The sequence below is a fragment of the Nyctereutes procyonoides genome, unplaced genomic scaffold (genome assembly GCF_905146905.1).
Source record: "Nyctereutes procyonoides isolate TBG_1078 unplaced genomic scaffold, NYPRO_anot_genome, whole genome shotgun sequence".
NCBI classification, from domain to species: Eukaryota; Metazoa; Chordata; class Mammalia; order Carnivora; family Canidae; genus Nyctereutes; species Nyctereutes procyonoides.
In genome coordinates this window covers 12,813,709-12,835,377 of record NW_026575140.1, presented here as the reverse complement: position 1 = coordinate 12,835,377, position 21,669 = coordinate 12,813,709, and the positions used below count along the sequence as shown (strand labels likewise).

Sequence of the window (21,669 nt, the reverse complement as noted above, 5' to 3'; positions counted from 1 at the left end):
AAAACCCGTGTGTCTGGGGGGGGGGGGGGCGCCAAATTGTGAGTCTGGGTTGACCTTGAACCTTTATAAAGCATTTGCTTTTAGTATTTCACTTGGCTATATTACTTTTGTCCTGTGTCATCAAGTAGTAGCCTTCTTTGTGATCAGTCCTGGGACAGTCTGACTCAAATCTCAGGGTTGGCAGCATAAAGATTGGTACACTAACTGGTTTTTGACTCTGTGTACCAGTCCCTATGAAGGAGAATGGGGCCCAACATTTTGTACAGGAGTGAAGGGAGTGAAGTCCATCAGGAAAACTGTTTGAGAGGGTCTGTTTGTCCTTGTGGGAGGATCACCAAATCTACAGGTTGCAGAGACAAAGTTTCTAGTCAGATTAGAGGTGGCCTTGTGTTTTGTGTGTCTCCTGAACAGATCTCCAATCTGTGTGCTGAAGAAGCAGCAGCCCAAGAACAGACGGGTCAAGTAGAGGAGTGTCTCAAAGTTAACCTGCTCAAAATCAAAACAGACACCTGTAAAAAGGTAACCACCATAGATTAGCTTTTCCCCTGCCTGCTTTCACTCCTTTTTCTGACATCTCTCTCTCTCTCTCTTTTTTTTTTTTAAGATTTTATTTATTTATTCATGAGAGACACAGAGAGAGGCAGAGACATAAACAGAGGGAGAAGCAGGCTCCATGCAGGGAACCCGATGTGGGACTTGATCCCGGGACTCCAGGATCACGACCTGAGCCAAAGGCAGACACCCAACCACTGAGCCACCCAGGCATCCCTTTTTCTGACATCTCAGTGACAACATCTAAACCTTCCGTCTCAGAATTACAAAACCTTAATTGGGTTCTTGACAATCACCTCTATAACTTAAGTATTCTTTCACATGTACTATTTGTGAATATGTCTCATCTGCATGACCAGACCATTGTTTAAAGGCACTGTGAATACAGTGCCGAGAGCAAAATGTCAAGTCCAGGATATCAATCAGTACACTTACTGCATCCATTAAAATCATTTGAGAATTAGCATATAAAAACAAAGTTTTCAAAATATGACTGCTAAATATACATTATCTTACAAAATTGCAACAAGGTAACATATGTGATCTTTTTTAAAAAGCTATTTTTGTCTTAAAAAATGTTTCATGATGTCATTGTTGAGCCAGTGTGACTGTTGGACACATCTTTTCATCTGCTGAAAGGCTTCCGATTGTACATGGTCTGAGGAATGGGGGGACTTGGTGGAAAGCTAAATCCAAATATTTTCCTTGGACTGTGTTGTCATCAGATGATCCCATTTAACTTTGAAGAGGACTTTTTGAACAATATTTGAGTTTTGGTTTTTGTTTTCTTGTTTTTGTTGTTGTTGTTCTACAGGGACTATAGTCTTTCTTTTGAGAGCAAATTAATTTTTATTTAAGAAAGCATTTCTGGGGGCACGTGGGTGACACGGTGTGTCAAATTAATTAATTAATTAATTAATTAAAAAAACATTTCTGGCCTGTCTTTACCTACTTTTTCATTGCGTATAAATGGAGAGACTGCAGAGCTGATTTCATTTCCATCATGATTATATTCCTCATGTTCAAAAAATATTTAAACCCAGTAAGAATTGTACCTCCAGTAAAAGTTATGCTCCCTCAGTTTGTTTTTTTCTTTTGAGGATAATGGAGGTAATATGAAATATTTTGTAAACATTGACCTTTGAGAATTTTAAGATAGCATAAAATTTTAAGATGGCAACTTACTTATAAAACTTCTTACTTATAAAAGTAAGAAAATAGCTATATTATAGCAGTATAAATACTAACATTTAGTAGTTAATAGTATGGCATGCCAGACTGCCAAAACCCAAATCTGAGTTTATAATCCTCCACTTTACTTAGCACAGAGCTTTGCTTACACTAGGTCTCCAAGTGTATTTATGGAATTAAATCAGTTGCTAAAAAATCTATATTCTTTGCATCATCCCCACATTGCCACCTATCTCAGAGTAAGTTCTCTTGTTAACCCTCAACCTTTTCTCCTTGAACTTTTTTGTTTATATATATTTGCCAGTAATGGATCTGATGCATTTCCTCTATAAAAGCTCTCTACCATGATTTTCCCTTCCTAGGAAGTGTTAAACATGCTGAAGGAAAGCAAAGCAGACATCTTTGTGGACCCAGTCCTTCATACAGCCTGTGCCCTGGACATTAAACACCACTGTGCAGCCATTACCCCTGGCCGAGGGCGTCGTAAGTCACTATTCACTCTGACCCTCTCTGAACTCTCTCAGACTCTCTCTAAGAGCACTTAGAGCTGCTCTGTTCTGTAGCTACAGCTCAGCCACAGACAACATCCTCTGGGGGCTTGGTTGATGCCAGGGCTAGGCTTTTGTGGCAGAATGAATTTAGGACTAATCCTGCAGGTTTGAACTGACCTAGCCATGTCCAGAGGTAAGGATTTGATGAAAAGGGAAGGTTGAGTTATTTATCAGGGAATCAAAACGTAGTCATCATCATTGCCCTCTTCCCCTTTATCCAAACTAGAACAGCTTCATTGACTTTCCCAGTAGCCGTACTGCATGGATCCTGGGCAGATAGAAAGTTGTTTCCAGGCCAGGCATGCCAAGTAAAAATGAGAGAGGTTTTAAGAGTCTCTGGGCAGCTAGCCTTGGAAGTTCAATATCATTCTTCTTCAAGTTAAATCTTGGGTCAAGTTTCCTAGAATGGATTTAAGTTTGTATAGCCTGTAAATCTGAATTGTCTGGTGGTGAGGTCCCCTTCTCCCCAAGCTTACAGAAACTTCTGTTCTGGATGATTTCAGACTCTTCTGCCTTTTCTTCCATAGAAATGTCCTGCCTTATGGAGGCCCTGGAGGATAAGCGGGTAAGATTACAACCTGAGTGCAAAAAACGCCTCAATGACCGGATTGAAATGTGGAGTTACGCAGCAAAGGTAATGACCAAGTGAATTACTTGAAATGGCCATCTTCTCAGTCAGTTCCCCAGATACTCCACCAGTCTTGTCCTTGTGGCAAGACCAGCAGTAAGAGTATTTGAGAAGTCTCAGTGTCCTTGAAGCCTGCTCAGCTTCCCTGCACCCGCAGCCACCATCTCCTTTTGCACTGGTCTGTGTCTGTGGGCTTTCTCCTCATTGCCCATAGTCACCCAAAGGATGGGGTTGAAGCCAACTGTGCCAGGAGAACCCAGACATCATGCCCACGGGAAAGCAAGCAGGCTGGCCACTGCTGTCTTAAAGCTTGTTTTTCTGATTCCACACAGTGTTTGGGAGGAGCATATGTATGTGAGACTAGCCCTGGGTCTTGGTGAGGTTGAAACGGGAATAATCAGGGAAAGAGACATCAGGACACCTGGCAAACTTGGACTGGGGGAGATTTTTCCTGTAAAATCAGTGAGAAGAACAGTTCTTCTCATGTATTTATTGCTTTGTGGTGTATAAAACATACTGATGGCCGTATTACCTCACTTGAACCTTGAAACCCAGCAGGTTAATGGAGTGATGATTTCCTCACTTTATGGTGGTGGAAACTGTGACTTGCCTTAAGGTCCCTCAGTGAGAAAGTCAGGTTTCTAGATCGACACTCTTGGTATCACCTAACACCAGGATGGACATTTGGGAATGTCTTGGATTAAGATAGTGACCATGAGAATAGCCCCCTCTTCCTTGACCAGTTCCTCTTGTCACCCACATGAAAGGTCAGGGGTTACAGGCAAACAGGAAGGACCACGAAAAGTCTTCATACCTAGATGTAAGGGAAATGAAGGGATCATAGCTGTCAAAGTAGCAAACACATCCCTCACCCCTTTTTCCAAGTGAACATAGTTGGCTTGGAAGCCCTCAGGTGAGGCAACAGAGAGGTGCCCAGTCTCTTCCTTGCTTCCCACTTGCCCCAGTCAGTTGCTAAGCATCGCTGCAGAATGTCTCCACTGCTTGTCTTATCTCCGCAAATGTCAGTGCTCAGATTGTATTCATCCGAAACCTTCTTACTCTGCTTTGTGTGTATGGGATGAGCACATATACATCTCTGGGCAGACCCTCTCTGGCACCGAGGCTAAGGTGAGACCCAAAAGAGCAGGTCCCTGTGCACCCTGGGGAGACTTTCAGTCCTGAATCTGCTCTCGTGGGCTGCATAAAGAGAGGTCCACTTGAGAAAGCAGCGAGGACAACAGGATGAAAACTGGCTAGACTGCAAGTCCGTGACTGTGGAAATGATGCTGTGTGTTCTGCCAGCCTGAGTCACTTTCACACATTGTTTCTACTGGGGGCAATGCTTATGATTTAATGGTGAGTGACAAACAGTCAAGATACAGAACCAGCATCCAACACAGTCTCAACCATTCTCTGTGTTTTTAAAAATAAACCAGAATACATAAGAACCTGTGACATTGTACTAGTAGCCACCTCCCATCCCTTGGGCCTCTAGGTCTTCATCTATAATATGTGAGTAATCCACTTTCAAGGATTTGTATGAGGACTAAATGATTGAAAACATGTCAGTGTGGCACCTGGGTGGCTCAGTCGGTTGAACGTCTGACTCTTGATCTCAGCTTGGATCTTGATTTCAGGGTCATGAGTTCAAGCCCTGCCATTGGCTCCATGCCGGGCATAGAACCTAGTTGGAAAACAAAACCCTGTGGGGCTCTCTCTCAGCGCCCCAGACACGGTGAGGTCTTCAGTGTAAGGGCTACTGTCAGGTTGGTGGTGGTGATTGCCATTATGAATGATATGAGACCCCACCTCTTTGTATTTGTATTTTCTTAATTTTGTACAGTAGATATATACCATGTTATGATCAGGAAAAGGAATTGCAGCACTGTGTTTGATTTACTTGTCCCTTGTCCTCTCTCCCCAAAGAAATGGCATCAGTTAAACTAGGAATTGAGGGATCCCTGGGTGGCGCAGCGGTTTAGCGCCTGCCTTTGGCCCAGGGCGCGATCCTGGAGACCCGGGATCGAATCCCACATCAGGCTCCCGGTGCATGGAGCCTGCTTCTCCCTCTGCCTATGTCTCTGCCTCTCTCTCTCTCTATCATAAATAAATAAAAAAATTAAAAAAAAAAAAAAAACTAGGAATTGAGAGAGGCGAGTTAGAGCTAGTGCTGCCCCCAGCCCGGTTCTCTCTGAGGCCAATGCTGCTGTTTGTCCTTCCAGGTGGCCCCCGCAGATGGCTTCTCTGACCTTGCCATGCAAGTGATGACCTCTCCATCAAAGAACTACATTCTCTCTGTCATCAGTGGGAGCATCTGTATATTGTTCCTGATTGGTCTGATGTGTGGACGTATCACCAAGCGAGTAACACGAGAGCTCAAGGACAGGTAGAGCCACCTTGACCAGCAGAGGAACGGCCTGTTGGTGCCCAGTGTATACAGCCCTCCTGTATAGTGTACCCACTCACCTCGTTCTTCTCGGAGGTGGCACCAACACCTGCGTTAGAGCAGCAGCAGGTATCCTCTGCACTGTCCCGTCTCCAACTTCGCCCATGTCCATGGTGTCCTCCTCCTCCTCGACCATTTTGTGCAGCATCAGCAGCTGGCCGCTTTGGTTATTGCCTGGGTTGGCAAATTTGGGTTTACCTGCCCGTAGACAAGTCTCTCTCATACCAATGGAACTACCAATACTTCCAGAACCAACTTACCTGACCTGCAACTCAAATGATTTTTTAAAAAAAAACAAACACCAAAAAAAAAAAAAAGAAATTTTTAAAGAAAGAAAAAAATGTATATAGTAACACATCTCCTCCAGGCTTGATTTGGGCAATGGGGTTATTTCTTCTGTGTGACTATAAAATGAAGGCAGGACTTTAGGGGAAAACACACACCCAATATGCTATCACTGGGATGTCTTGCTCATTTCTCAAAAGCACCTTTGGACCATGTGGGGGCCATGGACTTCACCGAGGAGTGGGAAACCACTAACCAGCCTGCTTTGGGTCTTGTTTTCTTCTGCTGAAATAGTGATGCCTTCCAGTTCCCATGTTAATAGAGCCACTGCTGGTCACGACCCCAAGGCCATGAGTATTTCTATGATCTTCTCACTTCAGTGAAGTAGAGCAAGCATGAGCTTCCCTAGGCCAACGGCACATGAGTTGGGAGGAGATCAGAAGTGTGTGAATCTGGTCAGTCACTTGATCTGCACGGGGAGGCTGGACCCTGCATCCCCAGGAGCAGGATCCCAGGCACCTTTCTCCTCCAGGCTAGCACAGGACTCAGCCACACTTGGATTGACCCTGCTGAGAGATAGCAGTTATTCTAGAAGGCCTGCCAGGAGGCAATGACTACAGGAGGGGAGGGAGCTCAGGGCAGGAAGGAGGGGGCAGGGATTGTTTCACTTTGCTTTGTGTTTCAGGCAACAGTGCAGGTCAGAGACAGTGGCTTATACAGATTTAGCATGGTCTTAGGGTATGACTGGCAGTCCAACCTGACCCTTCTGCGGGCTCAAGGCCACCTTCCCAGACAAGCTCTCTTATGCCTCTTTGTGGAGAGGACTTGGAAAGTTACTATGTTAAAAGATGGAGCTTTTTCTCCTTTTTTTTTTCCTTTCCATTTACTGCGTACACCCACTGTAGTAGGCATTGGCTAAACATTGTACTTTAATGATTCATCAGTCTTTCCAGAATCTGAGCTTTACGGAAGCAGTCTTCCTGGCCATCCTCCCTCGTCTTTCCAGTGTGGGATGGCAGGTTTGGAGTATAACGGGGAGGGGTGCAGGCATCACAGTGCAACCTGGCACACCTTAGTTTGAGTTTGGGGCGTGGAGTTATGGTGGCTGCACCAGAAGGCGGCATGTACAGTAGGAGATATATTTATATAATATATATTTTATTAACCTGTTAGACGTTCCACAGAGTATTATAAATCACGTGCCTAAAACTGTCCACATAGACCATGGCACCCTTCCTTGCCCTCGCCCTCCTTTGCCACCGTCCACGTGGGCTGCAGGACCTACACAACATTTGTCTCCCCTGAAATGTGTTCGATACAAAGTGGGTCAGTTTGTGGATCAGTTGATTCAAATTACTCCTTGTCTAATCTGACTGACATATTTTTGAATACTGTGGTTTTCTTCTTTTTGTTGTTGCTACCCTTCCTGGAGTCGGGGGTCCAGAAGCCAGCTGTATCCCCCTGCCTGGGGTACGTCCAGTCACCAAGGAGAGCTGCTAAGCTGCTTGGTCCCCTCTGTCCTGCTCTTAGGCTCTTCCTGGGATTACTCAGTCATAAAACTTGAAACTCTTGGGAGTCTAGGCCACAGCCCCCTACTACCACCTTTGTGGGACTGATTTGGGCTGGTCCAGATGGTCCACCTCCAGGAGATCCCAGCTGGGATGTGGAAGCTTGGGAAGGAGAACTGGAGATGTCATCTAAATGCAAGCCCCCAACTGATGTGTCTGGCGTGGTTTACAGGATAGAACAAACATTCACCATTTGATGAGTGTGCGGTACCATTCTCCATTTGTACATTCTCCCTCCCAGTATATGTAAAATATCTCCATAGTTGAATGTGCCTCGACATTTTGGTTTTGTCTGAAGTGAGAGACAGTCTCATTAGTTGTCTGCAGCAAATCTGGATGCTTGAAAAGGAGTTTGATTCTTGAAATATTTGTCATCTTTAGAAATGGTCAAAATAAAAGGGATACTTCTGCCAGTATTTTCAGTTGCTTGTTGCTAGAAAAGCATTTCACCATCCTGCTTGGAATAGTTTCGTGTGGCTGGTTCTTGAGAGTCCCAGGTGGTGTCCTGAGCAGTGTTCTACCTCCAGGGGGCCCAGCACCTTCTGAACCTGCAGCCCAGCTGTATCCATTCTGGCCCTCATTCCGTGTAACAGCACTGGTTCTGGGCCTCTTGGGTTTGTCGTGCGTAAATCAGCTAGTCAAGGGTTAATCAAAAAGGAAACCATGGCCCTAGTGGAAGAGCCAATCTCTTCTGGTATCTAGCCCATGAACAATAACAAACAGCCAGTGTTGGGCCCTGGGGGGTGGGGGGTGGGGTGGTAGGGAGGGTGGGGGTGGGATTGGGTATTGGGGGATTCCAAGGTCAAGACTTCAGGCACTTGCTGAAAATTACAGTAGCCAGGTTACTCATCTAGTCTTGTCCGTGCACTCACACTTAGCTCCACAACACTCAAGAGGCACAGGAGCCTTCTCTCCTGGGCTGGGAGATCAGAAGTGCAGGCAGACTGGCAAGAACAGGACTGTTCCCTCTGAGTTCCTCTCATGGGCAGTAGCTCTGGAAGTGAGACCCTTACCTTGGTGCGTCCCTGGCCTTCCTCTCCTCTTGCTACTGTCCCAGGAAGAGTCTGCTAGCAAGATGTGCCGAGGTGGGAGCAGAGCAAAGGCTTGGGTTTGCTCTGAGTAGGAAAGCCTTCCTCCTCTGTATTTCCTGGAGACCCTGTGGTGCTGCTCCCAGCTCTGTGGGTCCGTCAGCTTGTTCTGAGCCTGCGCATCCTAAGAAGCCAGGAGATTCTGGTACTCAGCAGACCTTCCTCTGTCTCCTGTCCTGCACTTCCTTTTCTGGGGGACAGTGAACAGCTCCACTGGGGAAAGAGGAGAGGGAGATTCTGCTTTCCCGAGAGGTGACAGAATGATCAGATCTCACTTCTTTCCATTTCCTGAAGTCATGTAATAAAAGAATCCAGTTGTAAAGAGGTCTGTATTACCCGAGGTCTGTATATGTTAAACATACCATCAGACAAAGCAGAAAGGAGCTTTTCTGCTGACTCCCTCTACTTTCCCAAGAAAAGATTCACTCTCGTGTGTGAGTTTGATCTCTGGAAATGCCTCCCCTCCTCCCCACCCCAGGCTGTGGCACAGCTTCAGCCCAAAGACCCCACTACCATGAGTCATCTGGGGAGAAGTAGATTGCTTCATGGGGCCTCCTTTCTCAGCTGGTCTCAAGTTCTGAGAAAAGGCTTCACTTCCTGTTTCTTCCCCTTCCCCAACAAAAACTACCCGCATTCCCTGGACAGCTTTGTTACGTCAGTGGATACAGAGAGCCACGGACGCCAGCCAACCTATGTTTCACCTAGATTTTGCCACAGAACAAAAAGAAGAGGGCTTTTTGAATTGTGTGCATTTTGGTATATATTATTTGTATTTCAGAGTCTTAGGAATTTGGGAAACCTGAAAGATCCCTTTTTTTCCTCACCATTTGGACGGCACCTGCGTTGCTTTATCAAATGCAGCACTCCAGTACCCTGAGTTTCTCCTGGGCCTTTAGGGACAGTTCTCTTTCTTCACCTCTTCTCCCCTGGCCCCTGATTCCCAAGGGCCGTGGGGCCAGAGCTGATGTTCTGGCCTGCCTCTGTCTTTCTTAACTGTCTCTCATTTGTCTCTGGTCAGCCATCTCTCTAGTACACTCCTTTTGGTCCTCTTCTCCTTAGGACCAGAGTCACATGTTAGGGCAGTGAGTTTGAAGGCAAATCCCCTTCCTGCCCCGACCTCAGACAACAGACAACTCATAGCAAACCCAGACAGACTCTTCAGAGTGACAAGCTTCCCCAAGCCATTTATTTAGTGAGGTCACGGTGGAGCCCCAGGGACTGTTTGTCATCTGGAGCCTGGAGTGGGACTCTCTGCTTGGGCTAGTGGTGACAGGATCCTGATGGCAGGATCCCTCCCCCTTTCCCAAGATCTGTCACAACACACTGGTAGGGATGTTAGGATACGGGCAGTAGAGAAACCTCCCTGGGCAAGGAGAAAATTCAGATAGTGCCTCTATATTCTGTTTTTGCCTTCCCCCATCATGGAGTCAACACCTGGACCCCAGAGCCCAGCAGGCCTACGCCAGAGCCAGGGAGGTGAGACCAGGCCCCCCGAGGCAGGCTGTGGTGCCTGGGGAGGAGTGGCCGGCAGGAGTGCTGGCAGCAGGAGGCTTCATGAGCGGCTGCTCCTGGCTCCGTGTTCCCTGGTCAGTCCAAATGGGAAAACAGACTGGACAGCAGATGCTGTGTGTGATCTTAGGCCTTGAACTTTTTTTTTTTTAAGAAAGAAAAAAAAAGTAAAATTAACAAGCCTCTTTTGTAAATGATTTTTCTTTCTATGTATAAAATCCCGGCAGTTCCTTGTTTTTACATGTTCATGCTGTGTAATTTTGAGATGTTACTGAGATCCTGAACATAATGTGCATTTTTTTCTGTACAGATGAAATGGGAGAATTTAATAAAGAGTTTGCAGGTTTTTACTTGTGAAATCTTCTCTGGTGACTGGGAGGACCCCTCCAGCTGTCCACCTGTGTGCACTTCGGAACTTGATTCTGATGCTCCCCTCACTTGCTGGCGTCCTTTCTATCTCCTCAACTCAGTAGGTCAAGCAGAGTAAGACGTAGGACCTTCAGGAGGCCAGATCCAAGGTTTCCTCTCAGGCTGAGGTGTTGGGAATTAATTCACTTTACTAAGGTGTTTAAGCTGTATACTAAGGCTCCTTTCTGGGGAGAGCTTATAGACGGGACCAGAACTAGACCACATTTTTTTTCCATGCCCCACCCGGTCCCGCTGTTGGCTAGCCCTAGCTTCCCCATCCCAACAGCCCAATCCCAGAGCCAGTGACCTCTGTGACACCCTTCTGGAGCCTTCTGACTCCTCCTCTGTCAGCAAAGCAAATGTGTCGGGACATTACAAAGTCTTCAGCTAAGGAGTTGGCACCGTAACAAGGATTTCTCAAAGTAGACATGTGCGTACCAGGATTAGAGTGCTGGGATGCCCAGTGAGAGCAGACTGGGGTGTCCTGAGAATTCCTCAGATTCATTTTCAGCAACTGCCACACATGGTGTAGTGTAGAGGCCAGGAGAAGGTGAAGTATAGAAGAAGAAAGGAGGAAGAGGGCTTGGGAGTCTTGGGGTCTCAATTGCAAATACTCTATGTAGGAAGCCATGGGCAGCCATCACTCTGAATGGGAGGAGTCGGGCTAGGTGCTCTTTAGAGTCCTGGAGAGGCTACCCCACTGTGGTGTGAGCATGGGAAATGAGGCACCGGGTTCAGGCTCCTTGTCATTGGTATTCCCACAAAGGAGAAGTGGGTTACTTAGCTCTGCTGCACGTGGCCCCTTGAGGGAACACTACAGCAGTCATAGGGACAGTGCTGCCTTAGCAGTCTCCGAATGAATCACCCTACCTGTAAAATTCTGTGCGATCTTTCTAGTAAAAGGTCCTTGGCCAACTTTAATCCTCAGAAGCATTTGGCATCTGTTCTCAAAAGGAGGTAAGAATGAAAACATTTTAACCAAAAAAGGGGAGAACCTTAGACACCCACCTCTCGACTAGATGAAGAAGTGAGAGAGGGCAGATGTGACCCGGCTTTCTCAGTAAGCAGCAAAACATGATTGTCTGCCTCTGGCATATGTGTGTCCCTCTGACTAGCCAGGTTGGCTTTGGGCTTATGACTGTCAGGCTCCAGGCTGGCGTGACTGACCTGTCCCAGAATGTGCCGACCCTGTAGAAGCGTCCACTGGGAGTCTTGGTCCTAGGATCCCACCTCCCTTGCCCATAACAACCAACAGCACAACAGTGTCTTCACAAAATTCTCTGTATTTATGGAGAAATTTGGACAGTCTGGGAGAGAAAGGGGGGGGGAAAGGGGTCACGAAAGGCAGCAGACTAGGAGGAAGCTGGCTGGAGCAAGGAGGGAGGGTCCGGAGCACAGGCAGCCCCTTGGAGGACTTGGAATCTGCTGGGCAGAGGCTAGAGACCGTTTAGACTGGGGGTGGTAGGTAGGTGGGTGGATCTAAGCCCAAGAGAAGGTAAAAGCCTCAGCCAAGGGGCCACAGAGAGGTGAGGGCAGAACTGGGACCAGACTCAGGTGCTCTTGACTAGGTCTACACCCTTTCCAGCCAGAATCTGAGGGCTCAGCTCTGACTCTGCAGTGTCCACGGGAGCTTCCCAGAACCTCCTGTGGGAGGGCCCCTCTGCTCTCTGACCTGAATACCCTGTGTTCCTGTCCTCAGACCGTTAGGTCAGCATCTAGGGATCCATACCTAGAGGAATGTATCCACTCTTCTCAGGAGTTTCATTCCAGTTCTCTAGTTCTGGGCTTCTCTTGCACCCTGGAACAGAGCAGATTCCCTTTAAGTGGCTTCCCCTGCTGTATCCCCCAAAGGAAATAAATAGACATTCGCCATGAGAGGACGTGGAAGCCAGTGACAGAGCAGGTTTTAGGGCTTTAGGGACACCTGGTCCCCCAATGTCATTGCATAGGCTCCAAAGCCAAGTCCAGGCTTCATCCAGAAGCTGGGCCAGAGCCAAGGGTTCATCACACACAGCAGTGCCTGTCTTGACCTTCCAGTTTGCTGGGGTGGGGGTGGGAGGAACAACTGACCACAGGGTTCCAGGTTGTTGCATCAGAAATACAAGAGCACAACCCCAGGGTTCTGTGTACTCACACTGGCCACAGGGCAAGGATAGCACAACTTCTGAGACTCCGCTCTGGTGCAAGCCTTGGCAAGTCACAGGACATGCCAGCTGCCTCCCAGCACAGCTGCAGCCAGCTGACCACGGGATCCCCAGCTCCTCCAGTGGAGTCCTCTCCCTTCTGGGATAGGCCTTGCAGGACCCAGGAGACCCTCAGAGGGTCAGGATTGTGTCCTAGCACCACACAAAGTACATGGAAGGGAGGACCCGAGGCAGGGATGAACAGGCTCAGCTCAGGTGGCCAGAAAGGGGATTGCATCTTAGCTGCAGGGAATGAAGGGAAGAAGGATATTACCCAATACCACCAGCCTCTTCCAAACCCCTAGTCCTATTGCATCTCCTTCCTTCTGGGGCCTCTGGAGACCCTTCTTCCCTTCCTCTATGGCCTTCCCTGGTCTGTCTCAGAATCTACTTTCCCCCACAGCTGGCCTTCTGGCCAGAATATGAGCTCTGAGCTTGTCTCTGCCACATGTACTTTTCACTCTCTGGGCCTCCAGTAACCTTACTACAGAGCAAATGAAGGGACTGGATTTAATGTTCTTGACTAGCTTCCCCTCTTCCCCTCATCCCTGCTGACCAAGGCTTCCTCCAAGGGGGCCCCACCATCTCCACCTTTCTACCCACTGCCACCTATTCCACTGCAGCCCTACACACTAGGCGCATCAGACCCCTACTCTCTTGGACTCACCCTGATAGAGCAGACGGGTACCTTCTGCAAAGACATACTGGCCTGAAAACCACAGGGCACAGTAGTAGGTGCCCTCATCATCAGGGCTGGCGTTGCCCACAGTAAGGAGTGCAGCATTCTTGACGGGGTCCATCTCTGCCAGAAAGCGAGGATTCACACCCAAACCATAGGTTGGGAGAGTCCCTTCTCGCTGACTCAAAAGGGAGGTGGGACCACTCCCCATCACCTGCTGGTACCAAGACAAGACATGAGCCCTGACAGGGCTGCCCTGCACCACACACCAGATCTGTGGATTACTTTGTCCACTCACCACAGAAGACTGAGGCTGGAACAGAGAGGGTTGAGAGACCTCTGAGGCATCTAAAGAGGCAGAGAAGATAGTGACCCTCTCAAAACAACTTAATGGTCACTTATTAGACACTGTCAGCTCAGCTTAGCATATGGTCTTACTAGAGGGCTATCTGACAATGTCTGTCAAAACTGCAAACCATCATACTCTGTGATCTGGTGATTTTATATCCATAAATTTATGAAAATAATTGAACTCATGTATATTGGCATATTTACAAAGGTGATTATTACAGTGCCTATTATAATAATGAGAAAATAAATATTATTAGAGGAAAGGTTAAATTTTTAAATAAGACACCCATATGATGCAATACTATAGGCAACCCCCCAAAAGGAAAACATAAAAATCTCGCTTCTGGGTAGGATGGAGTAGTTGGCAGCCAAATAATACTCCCAATGAAAATAACTAGAAAAGCCAGAGAAACAGGCAATATTTCAAGTTTAGAGAGTTACAGAAGCAACAGCAGCCAGAAGAGTTAATCTGTGGAGAGGGGAGAACCGTGGAGATGCAAAGTGACAATTTTCAGCCAGTTGGATTTGCTGACTCTGGCAAGAGGCTAAGGATCCAGGTTTTCCCTGGGCAGAAGGCTGCAGGTGAGGCGAGAAATTAGCAGAGGTTTTTGTAGTCTCATGAGCTGGAGTAACAAAATTGAAGGCTTGAGAAGCCTCAAAGCTCAGGTTTCATACCATTTAGTGAAGTTGGAAATTTTATAAGATGGGAGCCTTAAAAGCTAAGCCCAGACCTCTGTAAACCAGAGCAGAATTTTGCAGAGTCACAGTACAAAGATAAAAGATCAGAGTTCAACTTCTCTCAAAAGGAAAGACCCAGGATTTCAGTTGAAAACCCTAAAGGGGTAGGCCCTAGGAACAAGGCAAGTAAGAAGTAGATAGAACTGTTAAAACTGCATTCCATAGACTTCCAACCAATTGTAGAAGGAATTCTGGAATTAGAAAGCCACAATTTGACAACCACCATAGTAATAATTGCTCAGGCAAGAAGCATCAACAGATGATGAAAAGTTTTGTACTTTATGTGTTTTGTCTTGTTTTTGTTTTTTTTTTTTTTTTTGTAGTAGCTCAATAGATTCTCAAAGTTCCTCCCCCAAATTCCTTGTTAACTACAGAGAGGAAAAAAAATCATAATTTATAGTGGAGAAACCCGGCAGAATTAATATCAGCAGGAAAGGGGCAAGTAGACATCATGTGCCTCCTGATTTAATGCATTGAGAACATAATCTCCTTTCTGTGATATTCCTGTAAAAAATGCATAGCCTGAGTCTAATCATGAGGAAACATCAGACAAACCCAAGTTGAAGTACATTCTACAGAATAACTGGCCTGTGCTCATCTATCATGAAAGGAACTGTTCCAGATTAAAGGAGACTAAAGAGATGTGATGACTAAATACAGTGTGATCCTAGATTGGATCCTGGACCATATTTTTTTTTTCTCTAAAGATATTAGAGAGAGAACTGGTGAAATTTGAGTAAGATTTGTAGGTTAAATCATATTAATGTTGGCTTCTTGATTTTGATTATGGTACTTTGTTATACTAAGACCGATGGCTGACTTTTCATCAGATAGGATGGAAGCCAGAAGACAATGAAAAAGCATAAAGTTGTGAGTTGAAAAAAAAAAGCCAACATAGGTGTTTTTGTTTTTATTTTTTTACCTAATGAAAACAGTCTTTAAAAAAAGGATGTTCTCAGGTAAAAGCTGAGAGAATTTGTCACCATGGAACTTTCACAAAAGGCATTCTATTTTATTTTTTTTATTTATTCATGAGACACATAGAGAGAGGCAGAGACATAGGCAGAGGGGGAAGCAGGCTTCCTGCAAAGAGCCTGATATGGGACTTGATCCTGGATCCTGGGATCATGCCCTGAGCCAAAGACAGATGCTCAACCACTGAACCACTCAGGCATCCCCACAAAATGCATTCTAAAGGGAAATCTTCCAGCAAAAGAAAAGTGATCTTAGATGGAAATAGGGAAATGCATGAAGTAATGAAGAGCACTATAAAGGGTAAATATGAAGCTAAATATAAATAAATTTTGTCTGCATGAAGCAATTGAAAGCAAGTAAAATATATATGGACTTAAAATGTCTTATAAGAACAACACAAAAGTTGGGAAGAGGCAAGTGAAGTTAAAGTATTCTAACATCCTAGGTCTATTAGAGAAGTGATCAAAGTAATAAACAATCAAATCAGAAATGCAAATTTTATTCTTTAGGAGCAGCCACTAAAAGAATATTTAAATGTTTTTAGATGAGGGAATGATATTTTTTTAAAAGAATCCAAAAGAAGAGAACAAATAGAAAAAGGAAGTAGAAACAAGTAGCAGGATAGATATAAACCCAAATAGATTAGCAATTGCACTAAATATAAGTGGACTAATTTTTATGATTAAAAGACTAAGAATGGATCAGAATCTAACAACTATAACCTGCTAACAAAAGACACTAAATATTAGGACATCAAAACTTTGAAAGTAAAAATATTTTTTAATTTTTATTTATTTATGATAGTCACAGAGAGACAGAGAGAGAGGCAGAGACATAGGCAGAGGGAGAAGCAGGCTCCATGCACCGGGAGCCCAACGTGGGATTCGATCCCGGGTCTCCAGGATCGCGCCCTGGGCCAAAGGCGCCAAACTGCCATGCCACCCAGGGATCCCTGCTACTATGATTTAAAAACAAAAGCTGGGGCAGCCCAGGTGGCTCAGCGGTTTAGCCCAGGGCATGATCCAGGGGATTGGGACCCGGGATCGAGTCCCACATCGGTCTCCCTGCATGGAGCCTGCTTCTCCCTCTGCCTGTGTCTCTGCCTCTCTCTCTCTCTATGTTTCTCATGAATAAATAAATGAAATCTTTAAAATAAATGAATAAAAATAAAGCTGAAGGGGCATTATCAAAATCATAAAGTTGATTTCGGGGCAAAGAATATTACGGATGGTAAAAAGTTTTCTTTCATAATGTTAAAGAGCTTAATTCATTAAGAGAATTTAATGGTCTTAAACATTTATGCACATAATGGAGTTTCAAAATGAAAGAAGCAAAAGTAATAGAACTGCACAGAAAGACAGACAAATCCACAATTACAGCCAGAGATTTCATCACCCATCTTTTAATATTTGATAGAACAGGTACACAGAAAATCACAGGATAAAGATGACTTGAATAATACCATGATTTTTTTTTTACCATCAACCAATTTACTAAACGCTATTTATAGAACAATCCACCCAACAACTACCAAATAACATTTATGTTTCAAATGCCGATGGAACTTTTATCAACATAGATTACATTCTGAGCCATAAGATGTCTTAATACATTTAAAAGGATTCAAGCCACACAAATAATATTATTTGACCACAATGGAATTAAATTAGAAATCAGTAACAGAAAGATACTTGAAAAGTTCCCAGATGTTTGGAAAGTAGCGTACTTCTAAATAAGCCATGAGTCAAAGAATAAATCTGGAAGTAAATCAAGTATTTTGAAATGAATGAAAATAACAATGTAACATATAAAAAATGTGTGGAGTACTGCTGATACAATAACTGGAAACAGACATGGTGATCTTATTCAGGTGATAAAAATGCTCGAAAACTCGATGGTACACTTAAAATGCATGAACTGTATGACATGTATACTTCACAGAAGTTATTTCTAAAAACACATAAGGACTGGAAAATAAAAGTTTTATTTTTATATTTGCAGAAACCTAATGGTACACATAATAAATTTTTAAGTGTTGAAACTACTAGAATTAATAAATGAGTCAGCAAGGTCACCTGATAGAAGGTAAATATAGAAAAATCATTTCTACATTAGCTACAAATAGACAATGAAATTAACAAAATAATATCTATGACAACATCAAAAATATAAGATACCTAGAAATAAATCTAATGAAAATAAGCAAGTCCTCTGAAATCTATACGTTAATGAAAGAAATTGTGAAAATGTTAAGTGGGGGGGGATATGTGCATGCATTGGATCATTCAGTGTTATAGAGGTGTTGGTTCTTCCCAAGCTGGTACAGAGTGTCAAAACAGTTCCAATCAAGCCTCAGCATGTCTTTTTGTGTAAAATGGATAAGCTGATTCTAAAAGTTTTATGGAAATATAAAGTTCTTAAAATATCTGGGGCAGTCTTAAAGAACAGCAAAGCTGGAGGACTTATACTACCATGAACCAAAACATTAAAGGACTGATGCAATGTGGACAGCGTGGTATTGGTGCAAGAATAGACAAGGGGTCAGTGGAACATGGGACAGAATCCAAAACATGTATACAGTTTTATGACAAAAGGATACTACAAGGCTACGATGAAAGGACAGTCCTTTCCATCAACGGTGCTAGGTCAACTGGAGAGGCACAAGAAGTGAATTCTAACCTCTATTCTTTTTTTTTTAAGATTTTATTTATTTATTCATGAGAAACACACACACACAGAGAGGCAGAGACACAGGCAGAGGGAGAAGCAGGCTCCATGCAGGAAGCCCGACATGGGACTGGATCCCGGGACTCCAGGATCATGCCCAGGGCTGAAGGCAGACGCTTAACTGCTGAGCCACCCAGGTGTCCCTCTAACCTCTATTTTACTTAATAAAATCTTAGTAGAATCTGGGATGTAAAACAATTAAGCTTAGAAGAAAACATAGAAGACTATCAGCAAAAATCTTTTTTTTTATCAGCAAAAATCTTAAAAAGAAATCTTAGTGGGCAAAGATTTCTTAAATACAACACCCCAAAAAAAAAGTTATAATGGAAAACTTTATTTGAATAACATTCAAATTGGCAGCCTCTGTTTATCAGAAGATACCATTAACAACAGTGAAAAGATCCATGGAGTAGAAGATACAATACTTATAACCAAGAGAGGGGTTCTATTCGGATCATATAAAGACCACCTACAAATCATTAACAAGAAGTCAAACAAACCAATAGAAAAACAAACAAAAATCTGAACTGGCCCTTCACAGAACAGGATATCTTAAAGATCAATACACGTGAAAACACGCTCAATCCCATTTTTCATCAAGGAAACAGAAATTAAGACTACAATGAGAGCAGGTGCACACACACCTGAATGGCTAAAATGAAAAAGACAGGTAATATTTAGTTTTGGCAAAGATGGGGAGCAATGGGAATCCTCTTACATAGGTATGTGTGTTTTGGTTCGTATTCCAAAAATCTGAAGGAAACTTTAAGACTAGTAACAGTAGTAGTGTGTGGGTTTGGGATCATGGGAAGTCTTACACCTTTTACTATTCCTACCCGTTTAATTGTCTTTTTCATGCTTTACTATTACAATCAGAAATAAGGTTTCACATTCAGAAAAGAACAAGCCTCTCTCTCCCACCACAGTCAAACACCACGACCCAACACATAGTAGTATCTCCTGGCCTTCATCTCTCCTGACCTTTCTGCAGCCCCAGCCTTGGCCACTCCTGTGTCAAAGCCTGGTCTGCCCCCACTACCCCTGGCTGCCTCCACCCTCCTCCCCTGCCTCCTTCCCCATCAACCCTTCCAGTGCCTCCACCTTAGTCCCTGCTGTCTCCCCCTTGCCCTCTCCCCGTATCCTGTGCAAGCCCTCCCGGAGAAGCTCTTCCCTGCGGACTCCTCAGTTTCTCCCTGTTCTCATTTCCACACAGAGTGAGGGAGATTCCCCGCCCTCTCCGTTCCCCATCCCAGGAGCTTCACCAGCCTGTACACAAGTCTCCCTCTCCAGGCCCTACTGATCCTGTCACCCAGCTGTCCTCCCTTCCAACAAAGCCTCTCAAGTCCAGTCACCTCTTCCTCCTGGACGGCCCCCAGCCTCCCTCTGCTCCTGCTGATGCCTCCTTCTGCCTGCCTCCCACATCTGTCCTCCCCCCTCCCGTCCACCACTTCCTCCAGACACATGGAGGCCCCCTGGCCGGCTCCCCTTCTGCTAGCTGTGTGACTGTGGACACCTTATGAAAGCCTCAGCGTGACTGTAAAGTGAGGGCTGTAGAACCCACCTCACAAATGGTCATAAGGATTCAATGATAGAAAGTTCAGCATAGAGCAACTGCTCAGTCAATGTCACAACTGCTATTATTGCTGCTCAGCTCCATGGGACAGCATGGCACAAGTGATCTGCTCCCCCTCTTCCCCAGGCACAGGTACCACCCGTTCTATCCCCCATCTGCTCTTCCCAAGGCCCTCCGTCCTCCAGGCCCAGACCCTTCATCCCTGCTCTGGGCACCCTGTTGTCACCCAGGCCTAGATTCACCACGGGTGTGGGGGTGAAGGGTCCACGGGGCTGTGCACCAGCCGCTCTCCAGCCCACAGCCTACCCCTTCTAGGCTCCTAAACCAGAATCTGTCTATTGGGCAGCCCTCTGCCCCTATTAAAAAGGAGAGAGAGGCCTAATTAGGATCTGGAACAGGGAGAAGGGATGACCTCACCCTGTCACCTGAGACAGAGAGCAGTGGCCAGACACACAGGGCCCAGCCACGCCAGGATGCCCTGGCTCCCTGGGTTGGGTTGGGTTGGGTTGCCATCTCCGTTACAGCCCTGGGACTGAACAGAGCATGCAGCGCTTCTCAAGCCGAGCCCTCCTTGGGGCCCCAGAACTGGGGGCTTGGTGTCTGCTTCCTCCCCCGGTGTGGAGGGTGGGGGCAGACACAGGCGCAGTGCAATTGCCAGCCAACCCCAATATCCGGGTCTCGGGTCTCTCGGAAAGCCCCTGGAGGGGAGGGGGTGGGGCGTCTGAGTGCTGGGACGAAGCACAGAGGACTACTTGGTTGAAACAGAAACCCAAGTGCAACTAGTTTAAGGAAGGGAGGTGGATTATCAGCCCCTAAAACAAGTCCTGGAGAGGGTCCAGCTTTAGGTACAGCTGGCTCTGCAGGCCTGAACTGGGTGTCAGAAACATCCCTTTCCTTCTTCCTGTTCTGCAACCATCTTTTGGGTTGGTTCTCAGGCAGGCTTTCCCTATGTGGTGGAGAGATGTCCACCAAGGCTCCCGTCGGCCGCATAGCCACCGCAGCAAAAGGAAAAGTCTCCTTCCTGCTGCTTAGAGCACAGGTCCAAGGCTCTTGTTGGTTGACCTAGCCTGGTTCCTGCGTTTGCCCAGGCTAATCCCTGGTGATCAGTGGGCTGGCCAGACCCTCTGCAAGCGGGGCGAAGGGGATGGTGGCAATTTCAGCTGATCTTTGAGGACTTCAAGTCATAAAATGGTGGTTCCCAGGGAAGAGCTGGATACAATTACCAGGGGGTCCTGGGCAGGCATCTACCTGTCCAAAGGGACCCAAGTAACACAAGAAGGAAGGGACCACTCTTGCCTGAGAGAGGCCCCTCCGCAGGTCCCTTCCTGCTTCTCAGTTGGGCAGCCAGGTCCCAACACCTGCCCACCAAGCTTCCACCTCACTGCTTTCTAAAGGGTGCCTCTGCTTCCTGACCTGTCCCAAGAAGTGGAAAGCAGCTTCTCCTGCAGCTCAGGGAGAAAAACCTTGATGTCCTGCTCATCAGAGCCCTGAGATACCCTTCTCTCCCAGAGACCAAGACCCCATGGCTCTCTGATAACATCAAGATAATAATAACAATAAATAGTTGGCCACCTCCTCATCTTCCCTTTGGTTTGGGTTGTTGGGTGGACTTAGTACCAGTGTTGTTAAGCACTTAGCACACACACGGTGCCTGACACGTTGGAAACACCTGGTGAATGAGGTAGGTTGTGTTTCCCAAGATGACCGTCATGATTCCTCTCACCCCAAGCACCCTTCCTTTTTCCACCTTAGTATTAATTTTGTAAGTTGAGATATGAATGACACCCAGTAAACACCACCCATCTAAAGTGTACAACTTGGCAAATTTTGACATGTATACGCCTGTGAAACCAGCACCACTATCAAGATATTGTATCCATCAGGCTACAAGTTTGCTCGTTTCTCTGTCATCCCTCCCTCCACCCCATGCCTAGCATCTCCAGGCAACCTTTGATGTGCTTTCTGTCATCACAGGTTAAGTTTACATTTTCTAGGCTTTTATACTGTACATGCACTTGAAAAAAAAAAAAACGAGATTTTACCTATTTATTTGAGAGAGAGAGAGAGAAAGCACAAGTAGGGGGAGGAGCAGAGGGAGAGGGAGAAGCAGACTCCCCACTGAACAGAGAGCCTGACATGGGGCTCAGTCCCAGGACTCTGGGATCACAATCTGAGCCGAAGGCGGATGCTTAATCGACTGAGCCACCCAGGTGCCCT

General features: G+C 45.8%; 1 protein-coding gene across 1 annotated transcript in view; it reads left to right on the top strand.

Moving 5' to 3' along the window:
- GLG1 (golgi glycoprotein 1) overlaps positions 1-7,637 on the top strand; it is a 149,928-nt gene extending 142,291 nt beyond the window's left edge. The window contains exons 23-26 of the mRNA XM_055306003.1: positions 412-519; positions 2,106-2,226; positions 2,822-2,928; positions 5,145-7,637. Coding sequence (XP_055161978.1) covers positions 412-519; positions 2,106-2,226; positions 2,822-2,928; positions 5,145-5,312 — 504 coding nt within the window. The 3' untranslated portion in view covers positions 5,313-7,637. The remainder of the gene's footprint in view (positions 1-411; positions 520-2,105; positions 2,227-2,821; positions 2,929-5,144) is intronic.
- Positions 7,638-21,669: the final 14,032 nt, after the last annotated feature.